The 23840-nt window shown below is 39.1% G+C and overlaps 1 protein-coding gene across 1 annotated transcript in view; it reads left to right on the forward strand.

Annotated features, from left to right (window-relative positions):
* il1rapl1a (interleukin 1 receptor accessory protein-like 1a) overlaps nt 1-23840 on the forward strand; it is a gene marked incomplete at both ends in the record, with an annotated part of 175019 nt that overhangs the window by 75228 nt on the left and 75951 nt on the right. The window contains 2 exons of the mRNA XM_079254164.1: nt 1858-2044; nt 3362-3515. Of these exons, the coding sequence (XP_079110290.1) occupies nt 1858-2044; nt 3362-3515 (341 nt within the window). The remainder of the gene's footprint in view (nt 1-1857; nt 2045-3361; nt 3516-23840) is intronic.

Genomic DNA, 23840 nt, shown 5'->3' on the forward strand with positions numbered 1-23840 from the left:
AGCTGTAAATGTAATGTAATGTAATGAAATGAAATGAAAGCCCACATGGCTTTTCTCACAACCCTTTGACCAAGTCACTGACCGCACCAGGTTGGGCAGGCAACAGATGATAGAAACACAACCAGACATACATTAAAAAGTATGTGTACTTTTTGGGTCATGCTATTCTTCATTATATGGAGGCTGCTGATGCTGCTTTCACATGCTTTCATTACCTTTAGATCCCATTACTGCAGAAGCATCCTGTATGATTCATACACTCCAGTATAACCAGAACTCTGCTTACTTAACTCCTGTAGCACCTTCACTGGCACATTGTTCCTCATCCAGAGGATCTTTATTACCGTCAAAAAGCCTGCTATAACCAGGCCTCCTCCTACCTTACTCATCTTATCTTTTTTCTTTTCACTGTTGCCTTGTAAAAGGACCAGGATGCAGGATTGAATCCAAATCAAGATTCGATGCAATATGTTGGTTTTGGCCAAGTTTTTCTAAATCCTTCTGATACTCTAGTCCTTTAACCCTCAACATTTTATTTAAGTGATTAAAGACTGACTTCACAGCTGGCTTCAAGTCTGAGTTCTTGACTACTCAGATTTTTTTTTTTTGTTGTTGTTGTTGTTGGTTTTTAACAGCTGTTTGAAGTCGATTGCTTATGATGAAATGAGCTATTAATGAGATAACCCATTACTAAAACAAGAAAGCTACTAATGCTGTTAGTAACGCAGTCCCGTAATGACAGTTATTTCAATGCCATTGTTTACATCGCTGGGTTTGGTAGGACCCTTGCAGGCACTTTTTTACTCCTGGAACTCTTTAATTAGCTTAATCTGGGATTGCAGAATTTCAAGATTTCTAGAGCTGAGGTGATATTTAGCACAAAGAGCTTTACACATTGAAAAGCAGCCCAACCCCTACTTCAAATGCCCCCTTACCACCCCGCTACATACACACACTGCATACACATACATATACATGTATGCACCAACAGAATGTGCACAAAACATGTAAAAACAATAAATAGATTAACTTTATAAAACTTTTGGCAGAATACAGAGGATCAAGGTCAGGAAACGCCGTCTCAGGAGGTCGCCTGCACCTTTGAGCAATGGCCTACATTTACTGGGTTTAATTAACCTTGGAGGGTTTTATAGGATTTCAAAATCTTGTCAAAACCCTTTGTGTACGTTATCATACAAACTAATCTGTGCACACATGTAGTCTCATGGTGTAAGTGTAGTAGGGGACACCTTGTCACAGCCAATAGTGGAATGGCAGGCATTGTGGGATAGCACTGTGTCACAAAAAACCAACAACATGAACAGCATGAGGGACAATCATTATTCTTTCCTAGATAGCATGCTAAATAGCTCCATAGTGTTGACGGTTGCTGGGAAACAAGTGGGGCTGATGAGCAGTGAGGACTGACTCATTGTGACGATCTAGCAGCTTTCTCTCGCTTATGAGACCGTCTCGGCATTTGTCTATTTTCTGATTAGCATTCCCTGACTACCCCCATAAATCCAGCAGTGGTCATGAGCATTGACTCAGTAAAGCTGCTGAATGTGTCATTATCGCTATCCCTTCAAACACAGAATGGGCTGAGGAGGGCAAAGAAGAAATGGAAAATATCCTGAAGGATCACACAGTGAACATGACATCCAAGCATGTAATAAAATGGATCTTTTTTTTTTTTCGTTGTGAAATAATTCAATTAAGAAAAAGTCATGTCTGTGTGATTGCATGACTCTAACGTAGCATCAGTGCTGTTAAAGCAGCAAAGTGAAAAGTGATAATGGCCGTTACAGTGCAAATCATAGCCTAGTGGTAATGAAGATCTCTCCTCTGTACCAACAGGAACTCCACATACTGCATGAAGGTGTCCATGTCTCTGACCGTGGCTGAAAATGACACAAACCTTTGCTACAACTCCAACATGAGAAGAACTGAGAAGGCTGAGCTCAGTAAGAGTAAAGACATCCTCTGCCCTGATATTGATGACTATGTTGAACCTGGAAAAGATCCGGCCATCACGTGGTACAAGGTGGGCTTTGCTAACTGACTAAAAATCTTTATTGATTTGATATATTTCACATCTATACTTGCATGTGATTTGTGTGCTTGCCTCCAGGTTTGTTGGTAACTAAATGCTGCTGTTTTTTATTTTAAGAGGAAAAAGTAACTGTGTATGTCTGTGATTATCCAAACAGGAAGCTTTCTTCAGTGGTTCATTGGTTTGTTTTTGTCTCATTTCTTGGCTGTTTATTTTTAAATCCCTTGTTGGAAATGCAGTTCCAGATCACTTAGGCAGATTATGTATGGAGGCAATTACTTAAGCTGCATTTGCAGTGTTCCTCACCATTGTGAGAGCCATCGAGAGAGAACGAGAACTGCGCAGAGGGCAGCTGTAGTGATGACTTTCATAATGAGCACCAAACTTCTATGAGAATAAAACTGTGCAATATCATTCTGTGCCCTGTGGGAAGAGTGGATGCCCTCCAAATGCTCCTGCACCCTGATCTTTATTCAGCACACACCCCTTCCTCACTCACCTGGGTTCTTGCCTTTGTCAGGTCAAGCATGGCCTGCGGACAACATAGTGCATCCCGACAAAGGGCTCAGGCCAGACTAATCACAGGCAGATCAGCAGTAGATTAGCTGACTGGGCTTGACCTCTAGGTTTTTCTAGAATTCAATTATGATCTGGGTAATGACTGGGAGTGCTGGGACCCAGAGTTATTTGGACCACTGCGGAGCCGCTGTGATTGAATTCAAAGGTTGCCGGGAGCAACGATGGAATAAAATCCACCAAGCCATCGTTGTTCCCGCCAGAGCACCGTGGAGCCGGAGAGCAGATTATGTCATGGAGTCAGTCGTCGAGCTTGCGCATGCATACTCTCACATTGGCACATACGCCGAACAAACACACTTGTTTTGCCAGGAGAGACTGCTGTAAATAAAATTCTGCGTCCTCTGTGGCCTCAGAAGAATATTGAATGGAGTATTTTCAGTTCAGTGCAATAAATCTTGATCAGATAAGTGGGATAATGGCCACGCCTTATCGTTTTACCATGTGGAACTATGGGGGCAGCGGAAAGTTACGCTTCCCCACCACTTTATCAACTTTCTTAACTCTTGGTGACATTTTAAAGCTTTTGAATCCTGCTCACATTCCTCGTCATCATGTTCATTATGATGTGGAGGGAATGCCTTAAATTTCACATTAGTAATTCATCTCTGGACGTGAGCAGTTTTTTCCTCCCTGTTCTGCCGGCTTGTGTCTACTTGATGCGTTCGGTGTATGATCAGTAATCTTTTTTCTGTTGAATTTCTGACCTGTCTGTCCCTCTCTAAAATGCAGGAGTGTCATCCTAAGCAGTGGCGGGCCAGCATCATCCAAAAGAGAGACATTTTGTCCATCCAAGAAGTAAAAGAAGATGACATTGGGAATTATACCTGCGAAGTTCAGTTTGGTGGCTTCGTTGTCAGGAGGACGACTGAACTCACTGTTACCGGTAAGAGGAAACCTAATCGTAGCTTTCCGTACATGCAGTGGAAACATTTAACAAATACTACCAAGAGCAGCTCATGTTTTAAGAATGAGTCGCAGATAATTGAATTCAGGGAATGGGTTGCAACAAACATACCCACATACACACACAAACACATGGCTGTGGCACACAACTGAGTTCTGCAACGATGCCCTGCTGCTGTGTTAATTGTAAGGGGAGGTTGAACACTGTGGCCTGGCCTCTATCCCTTCCTCTAGCTCAGCACTTCCCAGTCAGCCAAGCAGCGTTGAAATATTTAAGGCTAAAGGCTAAACCCTTTCACACAGAGAGCTAAACAGCCAGGGTCAGAAGATCTTTCTCTTACTTTCTTTCTTTCTTTCTTTCTTTCTTTCTTTCTTCCTTTCAAGCCAGTATACGTAGTCCATCCTGACATATTCTCGAATGACTGATGCTTAAGATGCTTCCTAGAACACTATGTAAGAACTAAACGGTAGAACTGTGGTGATGTAGCATCGCGGTCACCACTTCACTCTGGAGAATAGAATATTTATAAATAATTCCCAAGCATAGATGACTGTTGTCCTAAGGTTTCCAGTGTGCTGCTGTGCATGTAATAGCACCAAGAGAGAGATGAGCACCGTGTGGCTGTCAGACTGGCAATGGGTGAGTGGACTTAAGCACGATTGTTCGAGGGTTCACATCAACTTGACATCCAGCAGCCGGCATATCGCTTTTCTTTCTCCTGGCTCTCAGATCCAATCTCATGGGCTTTCGCGCTTGTGCTGCTGATGTTTGGTCTGCTGTTTCAATTCATTTGGTTTTATGACAGAGACAGTACCTTAAAGCAAACAATTCTTCAGAAGGAAGAAGAGTCCTGGATACAAACAATGACTGGCTTCTGCAGCACAAAGATATTTCTCTGCAATTCCCAGGATCCAACTGACCATTTCTCCTTGACATAACTATCCCAACACCCTTTTTATAATGTTGAGCTTTTCCCAAATTTGACAGTCAGTATTCATTTACAGAAAATACCATGCATACTGCAGCTTCAGCTACGATAATACCTATCAAAATGTGATCATATGTATATAAGTGTATGAATGATTCTCTGCCCAAACAAAAATTGCTCCTGAATTGCCTGATCCACCTTGTTGACCATTCCCACCTCTCCCCGATACATAATAATATCACTGCGCAATGCATACCATGAGACTAGTTAAGTAAGCCTTGTTAGGAGAATGAACAGCTGCTCTGTAACTCACCTTTTATTTCAATTCAACTGGTTAAATCAAAGCAGGCTGGTATTGTGACCACATGAGCAAAACATCATTGTATGGAAAGAAAAATAAAGTTTTGCTCTGTTTCCTTGTTTTTTGAAAAAACTGAAGCATCTGTTCAACTAGCACCCCCACAATAAACAAGCAACTTGCAAATAAGCATAACGTGGATGCTTTTAGATGGTTCAGAATCAACTAAAAACTTTGAATGGATTAGAAAATAAATTATTTGTTTACTTCTATGATTAAAATAATCAGCTTACAAACTATTGTTTTTCTATTTGAACAAAACTACAGTGACATATATCGCCATGGTTAAAAGTACATAAAATTGAAATGTTTGCCTTGAGAAATTACGTTTTAACTACAATATGATTCAATATTTTTTAGTTGTTACACAAAAATTTATTTATTTTATTTTATTTTTAACAACTCAGCAATTCTTACTTTTCTCTTAGTGAGACCTATTCCAGCATTTATTCTAATGCTTGGTTTATGAGTTCCAAACAACCTTGGGTTTGGTGTCAGCATGCGAAGCATATAGAATATTTATTACTGTATCAACATTCACAAAATCAATGTCACAAAAACAGGTGCAATATTGTAAAACATTTCAAGACTGGAACTGGGGCAAGGTCGGATTTTTTTTTTTTCAATTAAGACTGAATTTATTAATGTTACACAACATACGTTCTTGCACAAAAGTAATGCATCCCTCATTAATACACATGGCATTCATCTTGCAGATCACACTAACTGCAACCTTTGGCCCAGTTAGAAATAATCAACACTAAGTCTGTGGACTTGCTGCATTGTGGCGCTAAAACTTTTACCTTTTGGTACCTGAACAGTTTGACTGTCAAGGATCAATTTTCTGTGATGTCGATCATTTAGTTTCTATTTACAATAATAACAACAGGCCAATGATTTTGATGTTAGTTGGAATTGCAAAATGTGCCTTATATGTGAAAATGTGTTCCATACAAGTGAATCCTATGTTGGCTGTATGCTATAATTACTTTGGCTGGACTCTGTGTATTTGTTAGCCTGCCAGCATGACCTTAATGTTCAGTAATGATGATGGTCATTAAAACTTTATTGCCATGTAAATATACAGAGTCTAAATTAATGACACCGAGGGGAGGAAGAGATAGAGATCAGACAGAAGTAGACATAAAGAGAAAGAATGACATGAATTGCAATACCTTTCCCAAACAATAAGTAGCCTCCATGCAGGGAGAAGTGTGAGGCCAGAGCAACTGAATGTATATCATGGTGAACTGCAAGCTGGGAGGAAATCAACATTTTGATGAGCATGACGAAACAGAGAAAGGAAAATATAATTTCTGAAGTCCACTCACTCATACCTTTTATTTGGTTTTATTGGCTCTAATGGGCACAAGCGTTCAATTATAATGTCATGTGCGTGCTTTAGTCGCACTCATATGCTCGTATAGAACACCACTAAAATTAGTGAGAGATGATAAAAATATAATGGAGTCTGCCATTATGGTAGCACGTCTTGAGAAGTCCTGACTTTCTTTCTTGTACTTGTACTTTGACAAGCCAGTCAACATTTTGGCAGTTCAAACAACCCTTTCTTTAGTTTGGATGGAAGACCTCCCAAAGCACAATGGTATGATCATGGGGGATGTTGGTGTAGTGGTTACTGAGGATGGTTAGGGTCCAAAGAACCCAGGTTTTTGACTCCCAGGTGTTCCAACAAATGTGAGCCCTTAACCCCCTCTACCTTCTCCAATGGTACTGAAACATGGCAGCACACAGCTCATAGTATTTACAAATGAGTCAAATGCAGAGCCACATTTCCCAGTAAGGATTAATGAAGTAAAAATAAATAGTATTATCAGACTCAATATAAAAGCTGCTCAGGAATGACTGTAGGAATAAAAATTCAAAGTGTCAATCCAGCCTCTATACTAGTTTTTCTCTATACTTGGTATGGAAAGGTGACTGGTCTTATAATCCTATAAATCTTATTTACAATCTGGTGAGGTCATGTTTTCAAATGAGAATTGGTTCTCAAACATTTCACCTGGAAAAATACAGGTTAGATTAAAACGATATACTCAGTATATTAAAATGCCAGGTTCATACAGGCCTAGCCACTGAACCAATAGGACCATATGGAGCTGCAGCAAACATGCCACTGTCAGCTATTACCACATACTCTCAGAGGTCCTGTGCCCATACATGTGGCTCTAAGTTTACATGTTAACATAACATTACAATTGAGGTTTAATGTTGATGCTGATGGTGTTTTTTATGCTGGCTGGGTTTGCAAACTTGTAAAGGCACTCCCACAATCAATGAAGTCAATAATAAATAATAAGGATCAGTAACAAAAGAGGATATTGTTCTTTTTGGCTACCTGGCTGTCATGCTGCACAGCTTTATTGCTGCAGAAATTTTTTTTTTCTTAATTTTATTACAGATTACAGTAGATGCTCTGTATCAGTGTCCACGCCATATCTATAAAAATGTGGCATTCGTTACCACGTCATTTCACCTTATTACAGCAGTGGGGTACCATCTTTTCGCAGCCCTAGTATCCTCCTAGAATTGGATTAGTTCATTCTTATCTTGGGCTCATTTCTTTTAATAAACCCACACCATCATCCCTTCAAGTGGGCGTACGATTATCCACATTTTATCACATCCTGTTAAAACCGCTGTTGCCTGGACAGCAGGCATAAAAGGCCAAACTATGTTTAAGATCCGAGGTCTAATGTTGTAGTTTATTTGATAGGCCAAGAGAATGAAGGAGGTCATTAAGTTTAACTGATGTAGAATATAGTGCAATAGGCAGTGGCCTTTACTTTGACACCGGCTTGCTGCAGATTGCGTGTGTGTTTGTGTGTATGTGTGTGTTGTGTGTGTTTGAAGCCTTGATCCCACTTAATGGTCTCCATTACATAAAGTAAAGGAGTTGCTTTCTGGGCTGAAGTCAGTCTTGCAACAGGGGTTTACCTATGGGCATGATCATAAGATCAAGCTTATCAGGATGATCTAGACACCAGTTGTTATAGTCATCTCAGCACGGTGGTGTCGCGGTTGGGACTGCAGCCTCACAGCAAGGAGGTTGCTGGTTTGAGTCTTTGCTGGGGGGAGGTTTGAACAGTGCCTTTTTGGTGAATGTGTGGGTTCTGTCTGGGTACTCCAGCTTCCTCCCCCCCACGAGACATGCATGTTAGGTTAATTGCTCACTTACCACATGCAAGTCGCTTTGGATAGAAGTGTTTGCCAAATGACTGTAGAATAGAAGGGTCAGGTTAACAGGAATATGAAATAAAAAGTGACTCATTACCTCATTTTATGTTTTGCAATGGTGCATTTAAACATTCTTACATCATCCTGAGCATGTGCACACGAGGAGCTCCAACCTGTGCAGGGACATGCACATGTAGTGAGACCAGAAAGGCTGCTATCAACAGATGGGAAGATTTTGTTTTCTCTTTCCCCTCAATAGACTTTCACCTCCACCTCCCATCTGTAAAGAAAGTGCCTTTTTGTGTACTCTTATAATTGATTCATAGCAGCAGCAGGTTTGCTATTTCCTGGTTCCTCTGAGGAATTCGGAACGTGGACAGATTAGTCTACATTTCTGTTTACCCCGCCCTGCTTTTAGAGACATGAAAAGCAATCCCTCCGCTGAAACCACAATCCACCTGTGATTAACTGATACTTGTGTGCAGTGTGCCACCATATCCATGCATTCTTATGTGTCCTTCTTCCTAAAGTTGTATTTGCATGACAACCTGCTGCTATACGTCTTGTTTTTTGTTTTTGTCGCACATCTGAAATGGATTGCTCAATTTTCATGGTTCTCATCAGCCTCAGCCCTGCACTGTGATGGCAATGCTGTAATAGCATAATACCAGATAAAAGCCCCGTTCGGCTTATGTATGCAGCTCCCTCTGTGCTGTGTGGAAAAGAAAATATTGTACAGAGAAAGCGCAAAAGGATAAAGAGAACAAGAGAGTGAAAGTGACTGATAACAGGAAAGAAGAGGGAGAAGCGATGGAAAGAGTGAAGAAGATAGAGGTTGGTGTTCCTGTATCTTATCTGTATTCTTTGCCAGTGTTTCCCAGCAGAAACAGTGTGTCCAGGACTATAAACAGACTATTATCCCAGTGTTTATCACAGTGCACATTACCGTTTGCCTCTGTCGGACTTACTGTAATGGAGTCGTTTGGTTTGATGGATGCCTTAGGCATGGGTTTTTATCTATTGCTCCCATTATACCTCTGTCTGCATCCCCTCACTGTAGAAATGTCTGCTTGCTCATTCAGCATCGCCTGCAAGCATGGTGATTGAGGTTATGGCCAATGTAAATGTACCATTTGGCACAGTGAATTGAAGGTGAAGAGGGAAAAAGGAAATCGAGTGAATGTGAGGAATCGTCTACCTACATTACCGCTTATGGAGCACCCACAGTGAAAGGGGTTACACTTGAGAAACTCATCTTGTGAATAAATATGTTAATGTCTGAAAATAAAATATGTGACATATTATTGTTTATTTTATTTTTTTATGTACTGTGTTGTGGTGGTTTGCAATATTCTGTACTCACTGAAAGGTATTCTTATGGATGAATTGAGCGTCTTTAGAATACGAAGCTTCATTTAAAGATTCGTCTATCAGACTCGTCTCTCTAGGATGAAGCTAACATTTAAAATAGGACAACATGCATACTGCACGTGTGTGTGTGTGTGTGTGTGTGTGTGTGTGTGTGTGTGTGTGTGTGTGTGTGTGTGTGTGTGTGTGTGTGTGGTCATGCATTTGTGTAATTTGTGTGTGTAATGAGGAGCTGAAGTGTAGCGAGGTGATCCAGGACATTGTCTCATTGCCATAAAAGGTTCCTTACGGTTCTTCTTCTGTACGGTCACCTTCAGCTGCATGAACACTTCACAGCCTTATAAAACATTACTGCCTGCCTGCACATCCCTGAGCATGACCATGCGGCGCATTTATTTATTTATTTATTTATTTTCTAAGGCAATACCTTAACTCACCGAGCCAGCTGGATGTAATCTCAGTGGATGTTGCAGAAAATGACAGAGGCAGTCAGCAGAGTCGCAAGGTAAGAGGGGCTGTAGCATCCACACCCCCACCATCTGTTTTCCCTCCTCAGCTATCGAGCTGAAGGAGAATAGATGGATGGAGGGGCAGCGATTAGCACTGATATTATCCTAGCGAGCGGGCAGAAGAGGAGCGAGTAGGTAGAGATAAGAGGTGTGGGGTGAGAAAAAGAGATGGGTTTACTCTCAACTGAAACTCTCCATCTTGAAGTCTATATGCTTGAGGTATGTATGAATGCATTGCACCCCTGCAGCTTGCTGGCTTCTTGTTATCCTACTAAACGCTCAACCCCAGCTACTGCACATGTCCTTGCAGAGTTGATAATAAAATCACACCTGAGATAAGTGTTACTCTTGCAGTTGACTTTCCCTAGCTTCACCCACATGTATGTGTTTGTGTACAGTACTCTTGAGTCAGTCATACCCCTGGGAGGCTGGAGCACACACTGTAAAAGCGCTTGGGCATTATAATCAAGAGTGTGTCACAACCCTCTCATATCCATCCAGCTTACAGAGGACCTGGTTTGAGGATATCGATGGGGCATGTCCACACACCTTTAAAGCCTATAAACTTACCGAGCTGCCCAGTTACTCATAAAACAACAGTATTGCCGGCGCTGAGTTGAAAAGAATGGCTCATTAGTTTAAGGTCAGCTTTCACTTTCGTCCTTAACTAATCTCTCTCCCACTCCATTTCTGTCACCTCTAACCTCTCGATCACTTCCCATTCCCTCCCCTCTTCTCTCTAGTGTTCTCCACCCTCACTTCATTACCATTCACCACCTGTCCTTTTAGAAGCAGGCCACAGTTCACATTGTTTTAATTCAATTAAAATTGACATCAATCTGCATGTGACGAATGAAATTTACATACGCCACAATTAATCTTCCCTGACCTACCCAACTCCACCCACATACTCACCCTCAGTCACTGGTTATTATCATTATCTAGGCCCAAAGGGCTTGTACCAGTGTATGAGTGAAATAAAAATTACAAGTCTGTCTTTTGAAAGTCTTTTGAAGTGTCGGTCAATAATTGAACAATTTTTCTCTGTAACTGGCAACGCACATCTGGAGGAGAGAGAAGATACGCTGCGGCATTAGTTAAAAGGCCCGAGGATTTGTCTCCATTCAGTGAAACGCTGCTTTGTATTGGCGTTGACGTTTTCAGCAGCCACATCTGCAGAATTGCTTGAAACTCATTAGTCTTAGTATGTGACAGTTAAATTGAAAAAAATTGCTTTTTTTTGCTTTTGAGTCTAAAGATTTCTTATATGTTCAGCTTTAGCTTTGTTGTATTAGGACAGATCAATAAAACTTGAAATAAAAAAAATATTAGCATCAATGAGCATTCAAAATTTGACTGATGAATCAGCAGAATAACTAAAGTTGATTATATATGATACTATGTAAGAACAGCTACAGATGTCACTCTGATTTTTAGGCTCACACTCCGTCTACGAAGTTCCTACTAAACACACTACTGTCTTCTGCAAGAGCTCATTTCAGGAATACTGTCCTTCGAGTTGCTTTGGCATAAACTGGACTGGCCATCGGGCTTTCTGGACATTTTTGCTGATGTATTATTTGGGAGCAACACAGTTTAATTATTGGTCTGACTGGTCCATAGAAGTCAGTGAATTTCCAGCCCAAAATGATATTAAATCACATTTTTAAACACCATCTTCTTTCACCCTGTTGTCCCTGTGCATGAGGGATTCATTCATCTAAATAGTCAGCACAGAAGTTTCTTTCTTGACCGGCCTATGAAACATGTTGATCTGCCGATCTGAGCCAGTGGTTCGGTTCTTAGCTGACACTTGGCTGAACCAATCAGATACTTTAAATCCGTTTTGGATCTGTGCCAGGTATCAGTAAGATCTCAGAGGAGGAAATGCGGATGTGGTGTAATTTATAAAAATGAAAGAACGTAGTTAGATGTCCAAAGATGATTGGCATGTTTGCCACAGCAGGAAGCTTATCATCTGCTGTGACGATGATGATGATAATGATGGTGAGTTGCAGTGCTTTCACGTCACTGAAGTTCTGTTCTGAGACAACAGTACCATAACACCCAGGAAAGTCCAAGTTATGAGATAGTTAGTGGTGAACACACTAGCTGTTTACAAAGTTTTGATGATTAATAAAACAGCTGTTTAATAACTACGTTATTTTATCCTGTTACATTTATGAAATTAATTGATGATTTCAGTGTTTCCAGCAGGAGAACTGCTGGTTTGCTGGTTGTGTTCAACTGCAAATTATAAATTGAATCTAGCAGGACTAAATCCAAATACACAGTAATGACCAGCCTTTAAGATGGCTTACGTTTTTCTTTAAAAAAAAAAAAAAAAAATCAAAAAAGCAATTATTTGCATATATATATAACATACCTTTTTTCTTTAGTTATGTGGTTCTATATTTTACAGAATATACAGCTTACCAGCTGCATCTCAACACAGAGAAACCATTTACTTTTAATTGTCCTATTTTGTAAATATGACTAATATTAATTAAAAAGGACTGAGTTGTTTTATAAATGGGTTTCTAATGTGGATCAGGGATTAAGTGATTGTTGCTCGAGTGAAAACTTTTGTTATTCTACCAATAACATTAAGCATTGTAAGCATTTGTGACATAGATTAAAAAAAAACCCATTAACCTTTTGAAATATTAAAAAAATTTGAGTCCCACCTCAAATTGCTGCCAGTGGTCGTGTCTTAGGCATGCTTGCAAAAACAAGTAAGTAAATAATATCGATCTTTGCATTTTCTGCAAAAACAGAGAAATGTCTTCTCTCAGGACTGTGAGAGTGGCGTCATTTTTTTTTTCTTTATTTGCTACGTTTACATAGGAGTTTTAATTCCTGTTTAATTCCGAATGAAAATTAATTACATTTTTAACTGATGAAAAATGACCATGTAAACACTTCACTCCTAATGCAAATTTTTATTCTGAATTAAACTTAATTCTAATATAAGTGGCTAGTTTATTCACATTTTAATTCTAAATTATTAAATTCCTCTGTCATGTAAACCTTAATTCCACTCTAAGTTAATTCCGGTCGTTCTGCACATGCTCGTTACCTTGTCTTGTCCCGACGATGCGCGTTGTTTTGCCCCCCGTGTTCGGTGGTCTATCTTTCTTCCCCTTCTCAGTTGCTGCAAAAAGTGAAGTAGTTTGCTCGTGTTGAGCTGATACTTCAAATTTGTAATAAAAATAGCGACGAAACTGTTACTTACAATGTAGTTTTTAGAAGTTATGACTGAAAAGATGAGAAGCGGGGAGACAACCCTCTGACCAATCAGAACCCTTCCCGACCCGCCTCTCTAAAGAGAAATTAAGTGAGGACGTGTTTCATGTAAACCTTCATTCCAAATGATCATGTTCATGTAAGCTCATAGGAGAGTACATTAATTCCAAATTATTTAATTCCGAATTATTATTTCCGAATTTAAAAAAAAACATCATGTAACCGTGGCCAGTGTAGCTAGTTCCCGACACATTGTTTGGATAAAAATTTTTTTTCTTGTGTGAAGTTTGGTGAGAATTATGTGACTGTTCGAAAATCTGAAATGGTTAATGCAGAAAAGAAGTAAAACAAAAAGATGCCATTCCTGTTTTTCCGCTGATGCAAAAAATTCAACAAGGTTAAATGTGTAATTTTCAGGAACAACTAACAGGGACTGAGAGAAAATGAATAAATCTATACTAAACATAAAACCATGGACACTGCTGCAAGCAAAGCCGCACCTGGCAGGCATCTCATAAAGAATAAATGTCTTTGTGTGGCTAAAAGGAACTTAGTTCTGTGTCTTGCCTGCAAAGAAAATAAGCACATTTCTGTTTTGTTGCAGGCTATGTAAAGGCATTTACTTTTCAATAGTTCACCTTCAAGTGAAAACATTTCTTCTGACTTTTTTAGTGGGGGGGTTTTTCAGTCCTTTGCAGGAATGAACAGCTTTCATGAACATGATAACAAGAAAAGCATGTTGTTTGTGACTGTACTTCATGCTTAAAATGGAACAGCCAAGTACTTTTTTTTTTTTTTTAATTTTATTTAATTTTTTTATTAGCTTTTTTTAAATGGTCATTACTGCAAGTTCGACAATTTTAGCTATAGCACAAATTTTCAACTATTATCCCTGGACAAAATGTAACATGTTGACATAAATGAAACATTCATATTTTAAGACAATAGTCAAAGTTAAAGCTACCTGCTGACATAACAGCATTTTACATCAGACAATATTTAAAGGGAAAATGAAGATGTTTGTGTATAAGCATGTTGTCATCCAACTCAAAAACAGAACATTTAATTATAATGAAAACAAGTCATTTTCGTCATTAAAGCACCTCTTGTTAACTAAGTCCCTCATGTATACATAAGTACAAGAGAACGATCTATCATCATTAAAATCATCACAACTTTATGGCAATTTTTTTCAAGAAAAACTTCAAGTGGTTTCTTTTCTCACAAATGTCAGTAACCCAACATTTAATAGGTAGTGGAACACAGCAGTTCTAGTTATTTCAATCCTAATCTGGAGAATTGACAGCCTGAATGAAGTCATTATATTCTCATATTACATATTTTTTTATCCGCATTGACAGATTCAAACATAGCCTTGACTTTATTCTGGGAACAGTTGATTTACAGAAAAGCACTTTGTATAAATATGAATAATAACACAGGTCTGGAGAGCAACGAGTTGAGAGAGATGCAGTTTATTGCAATTTATTTCTAATTTTCCACATGAAGAAATAAAACATAGAAAAAGCATGGCAAAAAATAGCCTTCCGTTTGGAGACATCCGAAAACAAACTATTAAATTTTCAATGGAGCTTGTGAATTTTAAGAGGAGTCATGCTTCTTTGGATTCTTTGGATTTCTTGCTTACAATTAAATAAATGTACAAACAAAATAACACTGCTCCTCCAATGCTTTGTGGAAAGACCACACATATTTATAAAAATACATTTTAAGAACTGTTGCCCCTATAAGCCAGTGAAAGCGCTGCAGTTGAAAGCACCACGCTGACGCAGTGCTGAGCAGAACAACAAAGCTTTGTTGTCTTGTGCTCTTCCACTGATGTAAATCACTCATGTAAGTGCTTTAAATCCTCTGTCTCTCGAGAGGACAAGGCTTTCTCCCCATGTGTCTTTTTCTGTCTCCATGTTTGTTCAATATGCTGCCCATTGCATTACCATGCATGCCTACACAGCTACTCCAAAGCTATAATTTTACCTCAATTTTGAGTCCAGTTGTTGTCCTGAAAGACAAGGTCCTTTGGAACGGCACACTGGGATAATGGTGAACATGAAGTTTGAGGTGAATTATTTTACAGTTTTGCACCTTAAAGCAGGGTTAGAGCTCCTGTCGTCCCTATTTTAAACACAGCAGTGTCTGCAGTCGCAGTGATAGGCTCACTGTGAGCTTTAATTTGAACAACTAGCAGGGAATATATATTACTCACTGTACTTACATTAGTGTTTTGACACTTATTCCGTGCCTTTCTACCTCCCTGTTATTTGTCACAACAGTTCGCTAGTCGTTAGTGGATTTTGCTCAGGTCTGAAATTTCCCTTTCCTTCGCCTCCTTCTCCTTACCCGTCTGATGAAAGGAAACATGCTTACAGTTCTGTTATGGACTGAACAGTTCATGCTGCAGTAAGGTTCTCATGGCAGGGATGTCTGAAGGTCAGTTAGAGAGCTCTAAATAACCCTCTCATTATAAAGTGTCCTTAAGAAAAGAAACTCCAGAAAGCCATCTGTCCAATTAAAAGATAAGGATGTGACCATTAACAACCAAAGGGGATGCTGATGATTAAAAGCAGAGATATTGTCGTACTTTTTGATCTCAGCCACAGAGGAAGGATGGACAGTCTAGGGCAAGCCCTTATGTGTCCAAATTAATGGGGTTGGTGATGATGAAATGGGTATGTGTGAGCATCTGTGGGTGTAATTGCATGTGTTATGTGTGCCTTTTAAATGTATAGATGGAGAGCAAAAAAAAAAAAAAAAGAGGTAATGCACATCCAGCTGCTGTTAAGTGCAGATGCAAGGCGGAGAAAAAGGGAACAGGGAACAGGGAAGTAGACGGACTCTGCTTGCGCATGAAAATTTTCATTAGTGTGTTGTTTTTAGTTGCTTAAATGGAAACATTGCAGGTCAAAACATTGCTCTATTAAGAACTTGCCACTGTCGGTGCGCTGACAGCTTGTTTTTCAAATGTACATGCACGCCTACGGTAAGCGAATGAAGCATGCTATACGCAGACTTTGGAGACATGGGAATAGAAAATATCTTGTCTATTCTGGGAGGAGGAGGGATTTGTTTTTCCTGTCAGCAAAGCACAAAAAACTCAAACATGCTGCTATACAAGAGGCTCGATAACAATAAATGTCTCTCTACCCCCACCCCCACCTCCTCACTCTTTTTTTTTTTTCCACTAGTTATTGATCTTCATAAGGCTGTTGAACCCTTTGCCCTTTTATTGTTGCTCAATACTCTTAATCATACATTTAGTCCACAATCAAGCACCCCCTCAGTGTGGTGGATACATAAATAGAACTCAATAAAAATGCTGAATGCAGAATTCCTTCCCATGTGCATTAGGATGTCTATATGTGTTAATCTTAATGTACGTGGGCTGTGCTGCCCACCTTCTTCAGGTGTAATGACTGTTATACTGCCCTACATCTTATCTGTCATAGACCCGGTGGCTGCATCTCCGAAAATGTTCCATATGTCAGGAAGATGGTGTGTTTTGTTATTTTTTTTGGGTTTTTTTTTCTTTCACTACCTCTCAGTAAGTCTGTGACTAAACGTCTTAACTGTCATTACCATTTGTGTTGCCACCACTTTCCATGGCACACAATAAAAAACGATGTCTTTACAGCAGCATCCTCTCTCCCTCTCTCGCTTTCTCTTCCCTCCACATCCTCCTCTGCTGGCATCCCTGAAGAGTTTCTGAGGCTTTCCAAGAAGACAGTGTCAGCATGTACACGGTGTGTGTTTGTGTGCATGTGTGAAAGAGAGAGGGAGAATAGTCTGCGCCTGCATTTGCAACTGTTTTAATGCATGTGTGTATATATTATTGCACTTATATCCGCTGCACAAACCTGCGCCTGAGTCGGGTTACCCACTCACACAGGCTTGCCCTGCTGTGATAAGTGCAAACAAATGGCACTGTATCCCCCACCCCTGCACCCCTCTTTTTTTTTTCTTTTTTGTTTAGTTGCTCCTCCTTAGAGGCTGTTGTCCTTTTGGACAAACAGGTGGAAACCTCAAGTCTTCCAGAGGACCAGTGCACCAGTAAAACTGACAAGTCTATACCAGCAGCACCCACGCGCCAGTTTTCTTTGCAGTGATTAGATGATGGTTAGCTAAGCTTACAGGTTGCCAGAAGATGAGTGGGCTGACGCTGTGAGTGAGATCATCCTGATTCCTGTCTCTGATTGACACGTTAACCTGCAGTGAGTGTTTTTCCAGGCAGGTGTTCAGCAACAGCCAGTCTCCATTGTGATCCAGCAGTGATTCTGCATTGGATTCAATGTAAAAGTGTGTCCAAACATTTACCTGCTACTGTAAATCAGCTGTTTTAGATGCTTTTCCCATTTGCAGAATGACATAGGTGCAAGGAGTGTCATATTGCCTTTTTTTTTTATTCTCTTGATATTTTTTCTCCCATCCTCTCACAATCCCTCCTCTCTTTGACTTTAACCACTCTCCCTTCTCCTACCCACTTAATTTTTTTTCCCTTTATTCTATTTGGTTTGTTTTTCTTGTGGTCAGAAGGCTTTGGAGACAAATAATTGGTTTAGAGCTGTTTTCCCCAGTGCAGTGCAGAGATGCTGGAGTAGCGGGATGAGTTGTTTTACATGGGGGGGGGGGGGGTACAGCAGCACTTCTGCTGCACCACAAAACAAAAAGTTGCCCTGGAAAATGATATGATACTTTAATCATTTTAATGTAATTTATTTGTAGCTTAACCATCAAATTAATAACATCAGAAAAAAGCAAATTTCATTATGTAGACAGAACATATGTGGTGTTGTTAGACCTCATCACCTTTAGAGATCTTTTGCAAAGGGAAACGTAAATGACAGTGTTCCCATTTTTTCATCCACTTATTGTTGACAAAAGGTGCTTTGTTGTGAGTTTCCTTTGTTCTCCTCTGTCCATAGACCATTATCCCAGAGAGAGTGTGACGTTTCTTCTTAAATCATTGCAAACATAGCTCTTTTATCTTTGTCTGCTTGTCTTAGTTCAGTATGGAGCAGATATTCAGCCTAAAACAACCACTCCAGATTACCAGGTCAGCCTGAAGCTCCCTGGATGACTTGAGTGTGTGTTTTTCCACAGCCAAGACAAACCTTTTCCCAATTTTCTCATTAGATATCTTATTATGATCTAGTCTTAAAAAGGGTTCAATTGTTTTTATAGTGTGAAACCTCTTGATGATTATACAGACTATCAGAACTGGTATTTTTATGCCTGTTTAGGAAGGTACATGTGCTTTCAAACCACTCTGTTTCATCATGAATTGGTTACATCTGATCATGTGACCGCTGGGAATTAGGCACAGGTTTCATTTATTTAAATTCATCAAACTATATGAAAAAAATCCAAATTATGAAATCTCAAAATTGTACATTTTTGGGGATTTTTACTAATAAAAAGTTGCTTGTGGTCTTAAAATGGCTTTTAAATGATTGCAGCTTTTAATAGTAGACAAAAATAGATTAATATACTAAGTTGACCGCCACACAGCCCTGTGATGGAGGGCCGACCTGTCCAAGGTGTACCCTGTCTCTCACCCGATGCTGTGATGAGCTCCAGCTTCCCTGCAACCCTTAATCGGACAAAGCTGTTCAGAAAATAAATGAATGAATGAATGAATGAATGACCCCCACACACGTCTGTCATGATATGAGTTGCTAGTATAAACTATATGGAAAATTTTGAGGAAAATTATGCACATCACATGCATGTAGTGAGTCCTTGCCTGGTCTGGGGCCACTAGCTCTTCTTAGCTAGCTTCGCTATATAGCTTTTATTAGCTACCTGCAGTGCATGCGCAGTAGAAGTACAGCACCCCGACTGTCTGACTTTGCCTTTTTGAGACTCTTATCCTGATATCCAAATTCAATCCCCAAATCATATCTGTGGTGGATGATTTTGCTCATGATATGTCTTGTGGATTTGTGCCACAAGAGGTAAAAACATTTTTTGAAGTCATAATTCATTAAAAACTTTCATTTTAACTTGTAGACTTTCTGACATGATAAACTGGTTAAATAGTATTTTTCTTTGAAATGACCTCACAATCTATAAGTGCCAATAATTTACACCATCATGGTGTGCGACTCAAGCTGAAAAGGGAAGTAAAAGTCCAATAGACCATACCATTTAGTTAGGAAGATCCAAACAGCATCAGACCAAGAGGAAATACATCTGCTAAATAAAAATATACTGTCACACACGGACAAATAGAAAACTGTGGAATAAATTAGATTTTCTTTCCCACATGCCCCCTTATTTTTGACAGTATTGCTTTCTTTTCAGTTATCTTTGTAATTTCCAAGCATATTTAACCACTGAAAAGATGTACAAGAGAAACTACCACTCAACATTAGTTTTCCTAAAAATTCTAGACAGTGATTTATATGCATATATGTTTCGTGGCTCGCTGGCACAGTGTGAGGACTCGGTCCACTCCTGCAGTTGTTATTTAGCAGAGCACTGAAGCAGGCTTTATGCTGATTAACTGCATCACATCTGATAGATTCTCAGTGACCTCTCCACCCTTCAGTAAAGCTCTAGAAGCCTTTCAGGAGGAAAAGGCTTCCCATTTTCATTAGACAAGAATAGGAAATCTATTAGTGAATTCAGACAAAGTTCAGTGTTGAATGTGGAGTTGCTAAGCTGCATAAATATTAAACAAACTTGCCCATTGTTATCTCCATGTGAATAGCTGGTGAGCACTACATTACAACCAAGCTATCGGGTGGGCTTTTATTTACAAAAACATAACTCAGTAACTAAGTTGGTAGTATATGGATTTTGCTGTAATTATGATTGAAATTATGCACAAGCTGCATTTTACAGTAAGGATGTTAACTTGGCCTCATTGGAAAAGCTGATAAGCTTAAAGTCCCAGTAAGCTGGTGTCAGTAAAACGTTGTGGCTTTCAATGCACGTCTTGTAGTTTGACCATTGTGGATTAGTACTGCTAATGTAGTTACAGATATGAACCTGTATTTCCACACTGACATTTCTATTCTAACATAATGAAAAATACCCTAAAGAAAATAAAAAAATAAAAAAACAGTAGCTATCTATTCTATTGACATCAATTAATTCACCTCAATGTTGTCAATTTTAAACACAGTCCCAAGATTCACTTATATACTGAGCATGTAGCCATTATCAACTAGAAATGATCCCAAATAACGTACAATTTAAAGGGTTTTAAACTCACTGGTTTTAATAATAATTCACCCCCCTTTTTATTAATCCAGAAGTTTAGGTTTGTTTCGTTACAATGGCTGAAAGCAGTCATGAGCACATGGTCAGCTGTAGTTACAGTGTTATGTCGTATGCATGCACTGTGCACACATTGTGCATCCTGGTAAGTACAGAGGTGTTAGTGTGGAGTATTTTGGAGTTTGCGTGTGTGGGTAGCTGTGTGTGTGTCTTGAAGCTTCGCAGCTGTGATAAATAATAGACCAGAGGTCGTCGTGTCCATGTTATATTTATGTCAAAGAACAAACAGAACAGAGGGAGAAGAGAACACCAGTGCCACAGCGCTGTCTCTGCCCCAACCACTCAAAGACACAGCGCAGCTTCAGTGTTTATTATCTTCACAATGAAAAAGAAAAAAACAAGAGGGGGGGTGTTCATTTTTTATGTATGGGCTAAACTTTCATTGGAAAATGTTGAAATGATTTATCCAAAGCTTGCAGAGAAGAAGATTTATATATATATATATATATATATATATATATATATATATATATATATATATATATATATATAAAAATCTGCTAAGGTTTGGTGATTGTTACCTTCACTCTTTATCTTAACTTTATTGACTAACGTCGAAATGCATCTGTTTTTTCAATCTGTGATGCATTGACTTAAGGAAGCGGATGTAGAATAAGCGTCACATATATGCCTCACCTAATCCTTTGCCTTGCAGATCTGCACGCTCTTCCACACGCCTTCGTCTCGTGGCATCTGGGGCATCTCACTGGGATAACATGTTACATAATTAGCACCAAATTAACACTCAGTTAGGCAGTCTGTGTTGGAAGGGAGGGGACGTACTTATCTTCCGAGAATTTAAAAATCACATCCGAGCTACATTCACCACCTGGCCTACTGAGAATATGCTTTATGTAATGTGAATATAAAATTGAATTTCTAAATGTTAAATCTCCTTATTATTTAAAGTAAATGTCTGTAATGCTTCATTGTTTAACAGAACATCACAGTCATTACAGCTTGTTCCGAATATGTTCCAGTAATATTTACTTTTATTGCCTCAGTGAAAAAATGTTTAGTCTCACCATTGTAAACGTTACAAAAATGGAAATTATGACCTTTTCTTTTTCCCCCAAGAGATAAGTGAGATGAAATGTTTTGAGCTTTTTTCTTTATTATTCCATCTGTGATGAAGTATTATTATTTTGTGTCTTGTGGCCAAACACAGGGGAATGTGATGTGGACTGTTTGTAGCCCACTGATAAACAAAATAACTTTCAATATTTTCTTTTTGCTGATGTATGTATATTACTTTTGTTAGCAATGCAATATGTTTTGTTTTTACCAAGCCTTTGTTACAGGCTGAGCTGGAAAATGTCAGAAGAAAACAAAAACCTTGACAAAATCTCAGAACAAAGCATTTCAGAAATGCAGATTTTTAGGAAAGGTAACAGAAAGAGGAACGACTAGACACTGTGACAGAATTTCAGAAAAGACTGAACTGAAAAGAAAACACATTGTGTTTATTTTCCAAAATGTTATTATGTTCCTTGATTTATTGTCATGTTTTCTGGTTTGTTTCAGGTAGTTAGCATGTCATGTGGCATCAAAACAACAGGGTTTGCTTAACAAGTCAAACATCGCAAGACTGAAAATCACCTGCATGACATCACAACTTTGTCATTATTGGCTAAAAAACTTTTGTTGTCAAATCTTCTGTAGTCTCTCCTCTGAAAGGGATGTGACTTATATCATTTCCCCCCCTGGCAGCTGTTTTTACGTACATATGGGCTCCATGCCTCACAGCACTGTTTTTCAAGTGGAGTACATGTACCCGTGGGGAGGTAATTCAAGGCATTGCAGAGGGTGCGTGAAATTTTTTTAAAACATATATCTTTTTATGTTTTATTTTAAAAAATCCTTAAATAAAAAATATAAATATAATATTGTATAAATATTTAATATATTTCAATAAATGTAAGTGTAAATTCATAAACTGAATTTACATTTAGATTTACACCATTTCGTTCCTCCCAAAATCCCACATTCCAACGTGAACCCCGCACGTAACAAGCCAAATCATATCCATCAGTCACTGTCGCCTTGACAACGCAAAAAACGGAGTCCTGGTTGAAGCGTTTGCACGGTTACAGTTTAATAAAACAAACACAAATGACAAAGTGCTGTATTTCATGTTTTTTCTTAACCAAAAATACTTTGCAGTGGCTAGGGGGTACTTGGCTGAAAAAATATTTTACAAGGGGTACTGCGTTGCAAAAAGGTGGAGAACCGCTGCCTTACAGTATTCATCTTCAGCAGAAAAGCTGTTTGAACAGTTCAGGCTAAATTGTTCAGTGATGCGTTTGAGGGTAATATTTTAATCCTTTTGATTTTCATTATTTTGTCTGTCTCAGCAATGTAATTTGATGGAATTCTTATTTGAAACCATGGCAAAAAGTTTACGTGTTTCTTCAAGTGTGTATGTGTCTAAGAGTCACTGTTGTGAGCTTGCATACATACGGTAAACTGGCACTTGACGTCCGTCCCATTACACACTCCTCTTGCAGCACATTGCCGGCAGCTCTCAAGTCTGCTAAACTCTCACTCAAATGCACTCATTGTGAAGAAACACAATTAACAACCAGTTGGCATGACTAAAAAGTCCATACTTTTCCAAGCTGCTTCTTTTCCTGTGAAGCCATAACTGAGAAAAGAACTCATGACATCCCAAACTGAAGGGAACAAGTTTTTGTTTTGTTTTTTCAGTTCACAGCCACATTAGAGTAAAATACATGATTCAGTTTTTTTTCTCTTTCACTCTTTTCACCTCCCTATATTTATTCATTTATTTTTTGTTCTCCACAGTAAAGTCATCTCTGACTTCCCTTGTTTTGTGCCTTGCCTGTTTCTGCACACAAGCCTATATACTCCAGCACACACACACATTCACACCTCTGTTGGGGTGGGGTTCTTTATTTCATTAACAGCCGTTTGCACGCCAAAATTCATTATGCCAGCCTTCTGTTCTCGTGCACCCAAGCATGCCAGCTAACGTGCAGAACAAATTTCTCTCCCCCTTTTTTTTCACCCTTCCTCCCTCACTCTCCCCCCTCACTCCTCTAATAAGTATGTTTAGGATGGGATTCACCTGCATCAAAGGCTTCCTGTGAAGAGGCTCCCTTTGTATCACTGGGCCATGATTAGTCACTACTGTCAAACCCTCAGTATTCCTTTCTGTTGCTATGCTTTGAAACTAACAGGTGGTTTGTATGCAAAATGCTAATAACCCTGATACCGTTACATCCTTGTGCTTTTCTTCATTTTTTGAGAATGTGATAGTATAGTCCTCGTGGTGCTTCTTTCTAAAACATACATGTATGGAAGTGACAGCTGATTCCCTTTTAACTGAGCTTTTTTTTTTTAATCTTCTTTGGTAAATTACTTAAGCCTGAAGGAAT

Source organism: Telmatherina bonti (genome assembly GCF_933228915.1).
Source record: "Telmatherina bonti genome assembly, chromosome: 15".
NCBI lineage: Eukaryota > Metazoa > Chordata > Actinopteri > Atheriniformes > Telmatherinidae > Telmatherina > Telmatherina bonti.